This window comes from Pieris rapae, chromosome 10 (assembly GCF_905147795.1).
Source record: "Pieris rapae chromosome 10, ilPieRapa1.1, whole genome shotgun sequence".
Lineage (NCBI taxonomy): Eukaryota > Metazoa > Arthropoda > Insecta > Lepidoptera > Pieridae > Pieris > Pieris rapae.
Genome location: NC_059518.1, coordinates 2,816,700 through 2,830,095, shown reverse-complemented (window position 1 = coordinate 2,830,095; position 13,396 = coordinate 2,816,700). Strand labels below are relative to the sequence as shown.

The window sequence follows — 13,396 nt, the reverse complement described above, 5'->3', positions numbered from 1 at the left end:
GTAGTTCTTTTTGAAACTTAACTAAATTAAAATATATAAAATTGCGTTGTTGTAAAAGGATTTTTTAGCAAGAGGCAAACAAGCAAAAGGCTCGTCTGATGTTATATCACGGCTGGCCAGAAGGCTCGAGAGTGCGACGCCGGCCTACTTCGAATTATCACCACCACCACATGGTTAAAATCCGTAAAAGAGGCACTAAAACGAATTCTTTTTTAACCTAAATACTACACACAATTCAATTAATATTGTGAAATATTTTGTCAATAAAACACTAAACAAAATACGTCACACGAGTAATATTACCCCACTTTAAGTTGTTGCATCCTCAACGTCCTCTAAACATTTACTCATAGAATTATTACCCTTAACAAGATTAATATAAAGTCTAGAATTGAATGTGTGAAATTTCGCTACTATTGCAATATAGCTAGTATCGGCTAGATTTTAAATTAGATAGGCAATTATGGTCCGTACCCACTTGTGTTAGGAGTTATAATCGTAGGACATGTTGTAGACAACTTCGACCCCGACGATCACATGACTCCAAGTCACATGCTCCTCCGTTACGAATGCAACACTTTCTCCCATTATACATATACGTACATAAGAAAATGCTTTGTTTCTGTAATCATTAAATCATATAATTATGTATTATTACGAAATTTATTTTGGTCTATTTATTAACAATATAACGCTAGATGAATTAAAGTTATTGATATTTTGTTTAATAAGTTTAAGTTATATGCCGAGCTTGAACAGTCTTCAATATTAAATACTTTAAAAATACAGTTTTTTACGATCGGCCACTAATACTTAACCAGTTATTATCAACATTGTGTTATTAATAATATTTTATATTAACATATAATTTGGTGTTTTAGTAAATTAATTGGTACATTTGTTACCGGTTTTACATGGTTATTAACTAAAGTTTATCGCCATGTAACTTTTCCGTGACTTGAACTAAAATATAAAAATATAAATATAAATCAGTGGCGCTTCAATGTTTTTAGTTCTGGGCCTCAGATTTTAAGTCTAAGTCTTTGATCATAATTTTTTAATCTAATCGGCAAGTAGGTGATTAGCCTCCAGTGCCTGACAGACGCTGTCGACTTCGTGTTTTCCTTAACCGTACGAGCAAGTGTTAAATGCGCACATAGAAAGAAAATCCATTGGCGCACAGCCAGGGATCGAACCTACCACCAAAGGAAAATCGCACGCTGAAACCAATACTAACTACTAACGTAACTATTACTCCTTCTGCTATTTATAGGAAATTACAATATTTATAGTAAATTATTTCGTTAGTGTACCTCATACTTAGCGAAAATTACTATATTAATCATATATTTCTGGTCACGAACGCTTTTATTACTGCTGTGTTTAGGACATTAAACTTTTCATGTAATTATAAGTTTAATGTCCTAAACACAGTACATTCCTATACAAGTATCATTTTATACTTATCTAAACTTGATTTGACAGTGCTAAGGACGTGATTTGGGCTTGAAAGTACTAATTGCAGTTTTGACAGTCAAGGCCTTGTATTTTACAAAGCTTGCTGTTTACCTAAACTAAAATGATTACTTAATTTTTGTACCATTCAATATTAACCCTATTAAAGAATACAGAGAGTTATGGAACTTTAGTTAAGTTACATATAAATATAATAATTAGAAGAGTAAACCAATATATATATATAAGCGCTATATATATATATATATATATATATAGCGCTTTAGTTTTTTCCACACATATAAATCGGATTTTTAACATTCTCGTTTCCGAGAATATCATTTAGATTTGTGAACCCTTAGATAAGCCAGGTTTGATTTTATTAGCGTCGCGACCCGGGGTAGGGGTAGCGCCCCTAATATTGTGTTAATTATAAGCCCATGTTTTAAACCATTAAAGTCAGTACCAGCTTCGAACAAAGAGTTTTATTTGAACATCTCCACCGAATTTGACTCATGCAATGCTATTTTTTGACAATTCAAAACATTTGAATAAAAATGTAGTTTTATGGATCTGTTTCAAGATTTCTATGAATATTTGATTTTACCTTAAACAATAAAAAATCTATTTATTGTAACAGGAAATCGTTGTATGTAAAAGAAGTGTAAAATTTTATCGTATTATATCTACTGATGACTAATCATTTTCCTGGAAGAGATTCAACAGACACAACTTCACGCTTTGTGCTTAAGATTATACGATTGTCTTTTGGCGGCAAAATTAGTCCTCTAGATCCGGTTGGATGAACTCGGAATATTAAGGAGAAACAAACTATATTTTTTTTACTTTTTTATCTATACAAAAATTAATCGCAAATATGTTGCTAAGCTCAAAACTCGACCGATTCGAGTATCCTTTTTTATTTATTTCTCTGAGGAAGGTTTTTATGAAGGAAAAAACATAAATAAAATTTACTTGTATTACTTAGGTTTTATTCCATCCGTTTCTATGGTGTAGTATAGAAAATGTTCACGTAGATAAAGTAAAAAATGTCATATATCATAAGCAAAACGACTACTAGGTCATAGTGGATATAGCGACCTCATCTCTAAAGTCATAGATTCGTTCCCTGGCTGTGTACCAATGGTGTATGTGCACATCTAACACTGCCTCATAGGTTGAAGGAAAACATCGTGAGGAAAGCGGCATTTTTTAGACCCAAACAAAAAACGGCGTGTGTAAGATACAGAAAGCTGATGTAAATGCAAAAAACTTGTGTATGAAATAAGATGAATCGAAATAACGTATGCAATTTGAGGCCAAACCTATTTAGGGTTGTATCTCCATTGTATTATTATATTTAAATATTGCTGTTTATTTGAAGTACATAGAACACGTGGTTTATTTACTGATGAGATAAATATAAAGTCTCATGCTTTTAGCTGAAATAAACTTTATAATCAGAAGTATACAACAAACTAAAAGAATAAAAACTTCAAAATAAAACAGACAATTAAAATTACTAAATGAGGCACACACAGTAACAGAAGCAGTGTGGTACTGCAAATACCGGTGAAGATTATTTTCCGGGAATCGAATTTAGATTACCTGTTATGTTAATGATCGCAAAAGGTCGCATCCCTGTAAGATGCCGGCTGCCCTGCTAGTGACTTCCACTTTGATCGGTGTATTGTTTCTCTTAGCACAGCGGTTATGGCAACCTGCTGTGCGGCATTTTGACTTGCGGATGACAATCAGTTTGCCCAGGTTATTTGGTTCACGACAGGCGTAACGGCCAGAGTTACTTAGAACTATGAAAAAGATTATTATTATATATTATACGATACCTGCCTTGCTCCATTCTTTGGATTGAAACGTCCCAGGGCCATGTAATTGTCTCTCACTATAGAAATACCGTCTTCATCGTAATTAATATGACAGTGCGTACTTAGATAATTACTTCTAAACGACATTCGATGATTTGTCTATGAAGCATTTATACTTTAACCACAAAAGCTAATTTAGTATAATAATATACAGTATGTAAAGAGGGCAACTGATGGTGCGTGGTCACGATTTGTCTTCGCATCCTTGATCCGAACAATAGTCCCTTCTCTGCGGACCTTCAATCAATTGGCTATCAAATATTTGCATGATCTTCTTTGAAGTAATATTAGATTGTACTGTATTAGGCAGCACTTAGATCATGCTTTTAAACCTAACTGTGTGTGTATTGAGGTCATTATCATGAGACTGGCATGTCTTAACCTTAAAACCCAATAATATTTGACACGCGTAGACGCCTGATCAACTCAATGAAAAAGACTCAGAAGTATGTTTATTTATTTATTATCACCGCATCATATATTATGTTCTATTGTATAAGTTACAGTATATATATTCTAAAATACATGTGAAGTACTGAGAACAACAAGAATCAAGATCAATCAAGATCGGTACAAGCGGTGCTTTAACATTTATTAAAGCACCGCTTGTACCGATCTTGACGGCACAATATTGTACTCTTTAATGATAAAAGAGTTGTTCATTGGTACATGATATTCTTCTGTTTTAGTTCCGTTTTCTATAGTGTATATATACATCTTGTAATTGTCAAGTAGTATCTTCACGAAACAATGATTGTTTTATACGTTACTAGTACTTCTTAAATTTTATTGTTAAATTTATATTCAAATAGTCTGCATAAATGGGTCAGTTACAAAACGGTGGCGCACAAAGTCCCTTTCACCCAAGCACGTGACGATTTCTCGTGACTAAATCGTTCCTTTATTGATTATGACGATATTGATTAACGTGAATTAGTTTGGCATTTCAATACTCTATAAGTCATATCTTAAGAAGTTGGTAAAATAGATAAATTCCTATCTCGTTCACAAAAAGCTCATTTGACAGCGTAAATATAATTTAAATGAATAAAAATGAATTGCAAAAAATGTTGCTAAGCGCAAAGCTCGGAGATATCTGGTCCAATTTGAGTAATGTTTTAATAAATTTCTTGATGTTTGAGGAAGGTTTTTTAAGGAGACAAAAATATTTAAAAAAAAAGTTTTATTTAGTACTCAGGCTTATTTCGAAAATTGAATAGCTTCTGTATGTAATAATGTATGAATAGTAAAAAGTGCCATATGTAGGCTAAATAACATAAGATTAAACGAAACTAAGTTTGTAGGGGCAGCAAGTTGAAAATAAAAAAATGGATTCCTAAATTGTCATTTTCAAGAGCATTGAACTCATTTACATCTGCGTTAAATATACTTTACATAAATTAAACAATTATTACAATAGGCCTTCCTGTGATAATGCTGACTTCATACATCACGTAATCGAAACTGTATAAATGTATATAGGTTTCTTTAAAACGATATGTGTTTATTAAAATAGTTCTTACAAAGCTGTGTTTGAGGGGTACGGGATCGCCTTCTCATCAGGGCGAATACTCAAACCCAGATTTCTTATATCGAGTTTCTTTTTCTTTAAATAAAAAATAAAATACGTTTATTTTGGAACATAAGATCATCATGGTATCACTTATTCTTATATATTCTATAATTTGAACCTGTAGGCATCCCTACTCATCGGCCAGTTGGCCGAGAGAAAAAGCCGGCGAAAAAAACTCTCGGTACTCTTTTTAAAAAAAAGCAAATCATCAAACAATTCTACAATATTTGAAACAAATATAGCAAATTAATTAGAAGTAGCCTGCCCAACACTAGTCCCAGGCCCTTTTATATATAAGATAATCACTAACATTATAGAAAGCCTTTTTACACAGCTTTTCTTTAATACATTTCTTAAATTTAATAAAAAGCACAGAAAAAGGAGCCTCTGGGATTTTATGAAAGAAGAGTATCCCAGAAGAGTAGACAGTCTAGTACGGGGAAATGCAGCCTGCGTTTGTTCCGAGTATTGACATTGTGCGTATGTTCTATTCTAGTATACTTATCACTATTTTTGTATTTTTGTATACTTGGAGTATTAAGTTGGTATGTTACGCTAATTCAGTGTTATTAGTAAAAGCGATAATAAATGACAAAAGACGAAAACTCCTTTGTAAGGTAAGAAAGCTTGACGAATTCCCACATCTCTGTATAGTTTAAAAGTGAAATTTTCGCCAATATTTACTTAATACCAAGAATGCCTATCGTAAAAGTTATGACATAACATTTAATAGTTTGTGTATAGTTTTATATGAGATATAAAAACTTTGTACTTTTATACGTTTCAACAATAAAGACATATAATTACACATTTCATAGATCAAAGATAAAAAATACATTTATATTTATTTATACACTCACGCCTTTCTCCCGAACTACTAGGCAGAAAACTGATCATTAATCAAGGAGGTCGACGTCGGAATTTGGCCCTGGCTTCTTATTCTCATTAAATGTATTTATATATTTCAACTGAAGGGTACCACAGATCTCCACTTACTACGGTCCTGACATACTTCCCTCGCTTCACCCACTTTCGTCGGTTATGATGTTTGTCATGTCATTTATTTATTTATTCACTTACCTTACCTTGGTCAAACTCATGCTAAAAATAGACTAAAATATATAAGTATGCAATATTAAATAAAAATAACATAAAACACAGTAGATGTTAACCTCTCTAACCTCCAAGTCATGTCCGTCATATGTGTAGAAGGGACAGGAAAAATACACCAGACTATTCTAGGACAAAAACCCGATCACACCAAAAAAATATATCAGTAAAATAAATGCTATATAATAATAGGATAACATACATCTTCCATCCTTCATATTCTTATACACTCACTAGTGTCACACTGTTTTTTTAAATTCATAAATTTCTATTTACTAGATGACAATTAGGAGTATCAATTATTAATAAGGAAGTACAGTGACAATATTATATATTATAATAATACACTAATTCCCTCCCATTGGTTCCAAAGGCAATAAATGTTTTGCTAAAAAGATACAATATATTAAAAACATTAAACTAGTTCACGAATGATGTGTTACGCGTCTTATCGGTAATAATAATAATAATAATAAAGCCCATTTATAATCTAATCGGTAATATACAGTTACATTTTAATCATATACGTATATAGAAGTTCCTTTGTACCTGAAAATTCATTCTTTTAGCCGTGAAAGACGCTACTTTCACGTAAATACTCTATTGCTATATTCATTTAATTCCATATTACATCATGCTTAACATAATATGATGTCATCGGAGTTCCGACAGGTTTTCGTTGTTCTTCCACTTTCACTCACTCATGTCATCTCGACTTGCTTTTTAATTTACGTAAATTCATTTATAAATAAATAATCTAACCTAATAAATACTAAAGTCTTACTGTATGTGAAATTGGATCAAATAAGGTGTGTTAATGGTGAGAAATGTAAAAATCATTTAATTTTATATAACGTTTATTAGTAATCATAACAATCAAATACAATTTTCTTACCTACATAGTAATAATAAAATGATTAAAAATTTATAAAAAGAACAATAATAAAACAAATTTAAAAGGTTTGGTCCCTGTGGCAGTGTACCTCAATTTATATTATTTAAACTTAATAATAGCCTGTATTATAAGAATGATAAGCTAGAGTAATTATGACACATTTTTAAAATTAAAATAAAAGTAATATAGTATGTGTATTCTAGTATTTACTTCGCATTAAAGATAATAATACATAGTTGATTAGCATAAATAGACTTTTTGCGTTGAAAAACAGTACATAGCCATGTTTATTAATAAAATAATTAGATTACATTACTTCGTAGATAATAAAGTTAAGAGTATAAAAATAAAATTTTTATTTATTTATATATGTAATTTTACAAGATTCTATACATTGTTTTTATTTTTGATTCAATTTTTTTTAGAAAAATATTAAAAAAAATTGTCAAATAACGTTGACTGTTATTATTAAAAAAGTACTATCGTCGTTTCTAACATAATTTACCAGTTCAATGCCTAACAATAAGAAACTAGACGTTGTTATCTTTATATAAGCGATACCTTGGTATTTAAAACCGCAATCAGCTAATTATATGATGCTACACCTACTCAATGATAAAGCCTTAGAATATTACTGTCCTTCAGACGGCCCCTTACCCAGTTCGCATCTAAATAAAAACAAAACAAGCGAGACTCGCTAAACAGTGCCCGTTCAGCATGTCAGTAGCACAACTCTAAATTGAATTTGTCACTGAATACGCAATAGGGAAGCGTCATCGTTCAACGTAACCAAGTTTGATAACTTAACTTTCTCTCCGTTCAGAGCCCGTTGAAGGAGGCATCCAGCTTCATTCCGCGATTGCCAGCGAACCAAGTTGTTCGTGGCCGCCGCGCCCGCGTCAGACACACGTTGTTCAAGTGACCCATGGTTTTTTAAGTGACATCAGTGATTAAAACGTCAAAATGGGAACGTTTGTCAAGTAAGTGTATTGAATTTATTAAGGAAATAATGCGAAATTTTAGTATATTAAGTTCATCAAATTTGCATAAAGCACTAGACGAAAATATTTGTTAATGACATACAATGTGGTTGAAAGCGATCGACCTCGCTTTAACCTTCGGAGCAAAAAGCTATTTTATTTTACGTAATGTAAAAAGGAGCAAAAATGCTAAGGTCTTAATTTAAGAAATAAAAGTACATTTAAATTCGCGAAACTAGTCTGACCTACTTTTTTAAATATTAAATTTGGAATTAGTAACATTTATACTATATTCTTCAAATAATCGATATAATATTTATATGTTAATATAAATATGTTTCGAACATTAATCTTGATTTATAAAAACATTCATTTTATAAATAAATATAATCTTCACAAAAAGCATGTTTTATTGACATTTAAAATCCACTATTTTTCTCATGTCACTTTAAAAATACATATTTCAATTGAGTAACGTAAAAATTATCGAATCTGTAAGGTTATTTCTTTGTTAATAAATGTTATACATAAGCCTATATAAAAACTTATTAATAGAAAACTTTTTACATATTGTTTTGTTTTAATAAAGGTTTCAACGACCCATCACTATTTGTAAAAATCTTTACAAGTGTTAAATTTTTGAAGAAACAACAACAATTATCTTAAATGACGGATGTCGTTGGAGTTTCAAAACTGGAGTTTAAAACGATGTATGTGCAGAGCCTGTGAAAAAGTATATTTGACATTCATCTTTGTAGCCGTAGAGTATAGAACTTATGCATTAGACTTATACATTAGAATCCAAACACAATAATCTTAAAATTATAAAATTAAAACAAAACCATTATTTATATTTGTGTCATGGCCTGGCCGTCAAATAATTTGTATAAACCAAAGTGAATTGAATATATTTTAATATCGTTTCTTTTATAAGCAAATTTTTAATTTTCTAAACTGCCAGTCATTCTTGTAGTCTATAGCAACTAATTCATTCAAAGAGTTTTCATTCAAGTTTCTTTAAGGTAGTTCGACCTTCATCTGTTTGATAAAAATAATTTCATATATGTTCAGTTGTTTGTAACATTTTTGACATAAATTCGCGTTATATATGTTGTCTTATTATATAACTGTATTTGTAAATGTAAGAAACTCTGCAATAATTGAATATTATTTAAATATTATTGGCATATAGGCAATAATTGAATTGATTGATTGAAATAATTATACGAAAAATGTTAACATTGCACGTAACAAAGACGCTTAACGAATCATCATACCCATACTTGACTTAAAGTCTTCTAAAACGTCAGTCAATAATGCTTTGTCTAAGTTATGGTAGATGCGTTAAAAGATTTAAAATAGTTGACAATCGCTACAAATTTTAAAAATCAAATATAAAACTGCATATAATTCTGTTGTCTTTGACCACAATCAAGGAACTTATATTTATTCTTACTACTTGTGTCCCCTTTAGTCCTTACTGTATAACTTCCCAACTTCTCAGATATTGACTTCTATTTCTCAATTAATATTCTTATTAAACATTATGCTTACAATAAAAATTATAATGCTTCATAAACGAAAAGTCAATGATTATATCGTTTATGTAGATTCGAAAAAAAAGTATTTTCAATTAGTCTATTGCGTGCTTTAATATTTTATTTACTTAATTTGTAATAGATATTTTTTTGTACATATTTATAATAATAATAATTTTTGATTGGCAATGTTAGACGCACTTGATTCGATTGTCTTTTTGTTTAATTTACGACCTCAATACTATTGTGTTGTGAAATATTTCTGATCTTCTGAAAAGCAATGTCTTATTATCAGTCTTACCCGTCCCGTTGTTCCTGTATCGCTTCGCCTACTTACAACACTGTCTCATTTCTCATCGAATTGAGTTGAATCAATGATACATGGAGGCACATAAACCTTAAATTCCATACATATCCAAATTTTGTATAAAGAAATAGTGTTATTTATAAAAGATAAAATTGTTCATTTTTAATTTAAACAAATACTATTTAAAACGATATATTCCCGGTATGATTTCAAACATAGAACTATAATACATATAAAGATTGGTTACAATTCTCGTTACAACGGATGTAATATGAGAAGCAAGATGTTGTATTACCAGGAAATAAATGGAATAATATGAACATAATAATTTTCTTGAACAGGTTATGTTGTGTGTTTAAAAACCCGACAATTAATTCAACAAGTTATCTTCATTTAATAATGTGCTCAATACCTATCCAATAAATGCAACCTCTTCATCAATACTTTATCTGTCATTACGTCGACTATATTATTAATCTTGGTGTAATAAGGTATTACAAAAATATATTTTACATGTGTTTAGTTTGGTTAAAAATGTTTAGGTTCTTCATCTGACTGAGGCCGCCTTAAACTAACTCGATTTCTTAATAATTTAATTTCTAACAAAAAAACTCTATGTACTTATTCAGACCAAAGTATTTAATTCTAACATACAAATATACAGTATAAACAATATTATTAACCTAAATAATAATAAAAAAATTATAAATAGAAAATTTAAACGAATTCTTAAAGTTTGGCAGTCTACTTTTATTGCTGGCAGGAATTCCTCGCTGTAATGCGATACTTTCGTTGAGCGAGGAAATCACCAACTCTAAGGGTCACCAGGCGCCAACTTAAATCTGCTTTTCGCGCCGCTGTACTTGAACCCCTCGGCCTAAGAGACTTAACCTAAAGACCCACGACTCCAAAGGGAATTTTAATATAATACATTTGAGCCGATTATTACACATGAGAAAGCACCTAAACTTAAAATTCAAATATTTTTAATTAATTTACAATACGTAGGTTGTGAAACCATCAAAAATCACAGCAAGAGTGAAATCGTTTGTTGTATATAAGATATCAGATCAAGGTCATTTGGGCTAATAAATATTGAATACGCAACTTATCCGCATGTCTGTTACACTTAGATCTGATGTAACAATACATAAGAATGCAGGTCGCCATTAATACATCAACCACGTACTGCCAGCGATGCGTCAATTGTCATATTACGTAAAAGGCGGTATAAGTTCAATACATATATAAGAGACTAAAAATCGATATTCCAACTTTCACTTTGTTATACAAGCTATTGTTGAGAAACCTGAAAGAATTCCATTCTTAGAAAAACAAATATTTTCTTTTAAAAATGGTAAAAAAATCTTAAGTTTTTCTAGGTATATTGTCACCCACAGTTTGGCTTACCAAAGAACACAGACTAGCACCACTGTAGTCAGTTGTCCCACTTAGATGCCTTTTTAAACAGCTCTATTGACACCATAGAACTTTTGGTAACCTAATTTTCATTAATTCCCTTTTTACTAAACAAAAACTGAATTTGTTGTAACTTAAGAAATATATCACTACATTTAATTATCACAACGATGACTGGTCCGAAGGCTTTTTAATAAATAAACGAAAATGAATAACGTTTCTATATAGTTATTTTGAGTGTGCAGCCAGTTAAGTAACCTAACTTAAGTTAATTTACATATAAATATAACAAAATATATAACAATAAACGTACACTTGAAGCCAATATTGAGCTCTTTAGTTAAATCAAGTCATAAATTGTACTTTAACATTATCGTTTCCGATAATGTCCGATAATATAAGTGTCATCTATTTATATTTGTGAATCCTTAGATGAGACAAGATAGTTTTTGTTAGCGTCGCAACTCAACTACCAGTAATTTTATGTTAGTTATAACCTCATATATTAAACCATTGAAGTCAGTTATTAGTTAAAACAACTCCATACAAAAACCCGCCACCAATGTATTAGCGTTAGAATTTTTTTATTTAGGTCAGCCTTTAGGAATATCAAACCGAAAAAATAAGTGATAATAAATTAAACACTTAAATAGACAAAAAACGAACATGGCCAACATTCCTATTATTATATACCATGTGCATAGAGTAACGTTTACCTTCTGTAAATCTGATATTATTGATTTAAATATTCATTAATTTAAACAGAACTACTTTTTTTTTCTTTCATTTTTTCTGCGGTAATTTGCAATCAGCGCCATTTGGAGTGACCTCCCATTGGAAGCATCTACTCATCTTCTGCCTAAAGCTACTGCCGGTCTTCTAGCTCTTGAATATGCCGTTTTAGTCGACTCACATACTGTCTAATGCTGAGTTGGCGACAGCTCGGATGACAGCGTAGCCGCTCGTTGTATTTAGCTGCCAGCCGGATTTCCTCTTTGATAGTTCTCATTTTTAGGTGTTCGTGAACTTCGTTGTTGGCTATGTCTATGTATCTTAGGATTTTGTTCTGTTGTCAAACAGAACGACTTATTTGCTGTATTCAAATAAAGTATCTGCGACTGGTAATTTACGCAACTCAGACCTCAGCCTTAACTTTCCGCTTATGTAATATGTTTGTCGATATCACCGCAGTTCCTACCTTGATTACTTGTATGAACAGATTATATGTGAAATACGTAACTTGATATTTTAAAATGATGTGTTTTTCGGACATGAAAATAGACGTAAACGTTTAAAGAAATACACTTTTTTAACTGATTGAAGTTATGTATTATTGTAAACTTATAATTATTTAAACATAATTTTTAAATTTAACCGACGTTTAGCGTGCGTGGTGACGGTGACTGAAGACAAAAGGTGTTAAATGTCAAAAAAGTATCACAGCTGTAGAAAATGTTGTATTATCAGTATTTATTTCCCCGGAGTTGGTATCGATTCAAAGATGTAGGGTTTCTGCAGAAATTGCTCACCTGTGTGCAACACCTGGTGTCCTCCATTTTCGCGGATTGTGTTGAGATTTTAATTAATAAATAATAAAAGACAATACTAGACGTAAACGTATTTAATAACGTTTTTTATCATCTAAATCTTGACCCTGAGTTTTCATGAAGTAAAACTCTTTTTAACTAATATATTGACCGTTAAAGTTACGGTCATACTTAGGTAATATGCATGCTCTACATTACGGCATAGTCGTCTTCCTTCCTCTAATATTACACAATGTTACTGCACGCCACTTAATAATTACATACATCGTTTTGCATGTATAATTGTAAAAACATGTATAACTAATGTATAAAAACGAATTAGAAGCAATTATTTCTGAATGAATTTGTTCTATGAGATTTTTTGGCCTTAATTTTACGTATTTTAAGGTTCGACCAAATTCGATCAAGCTCGATCTTCGACTACGTTTTGGAGGTAAATCATACCTGTTTCCCTAAGGTAGGCAAAGATCAGAGAACCTCTAACGCGTCTTGCATACCTCTATTACTTCCTCCACTCTCATAATATTCAGCATTCACTTGAGTCTTATTTTATATATCAGTAGTTTGTAGTGTTTAAGAATGTATAAATTTTAGCGTTGACTAATTTGGGGATACAATTTTTCAATATTTCAATAATACAATAGGAGACCTCAGAGCTCTCCTAAAGGAATAAGTATCGCAATACA

General features: G+C 30.9%; 1 protein-coding gene across 1 annotated transcript in view; it reads left to right on the top strand.

Annotated features, from left to right (window-relative positions):
• The first annotated feature begins 7,646 nt into the window (after positions 1-7,646).
• LOC111000144 (heme peroxidase 2) overlaps positions 7,647-13,396 on the top strand; it is a 30,936-nt gene continuing 25,186 nt past the window's right edge. The window contains exon 1 of the mRNA XM_022269498.2: positions 7,647-7,899. Within this exon, the coding sequence (XP_022125190.2) occupies positions 7,883-7,899 (17 nt within the window). The 5' untranslated portion in view covers positions 7,647-7,882. The remainder of the gene's footprint in view (positions 7,900-13,396) is intronic.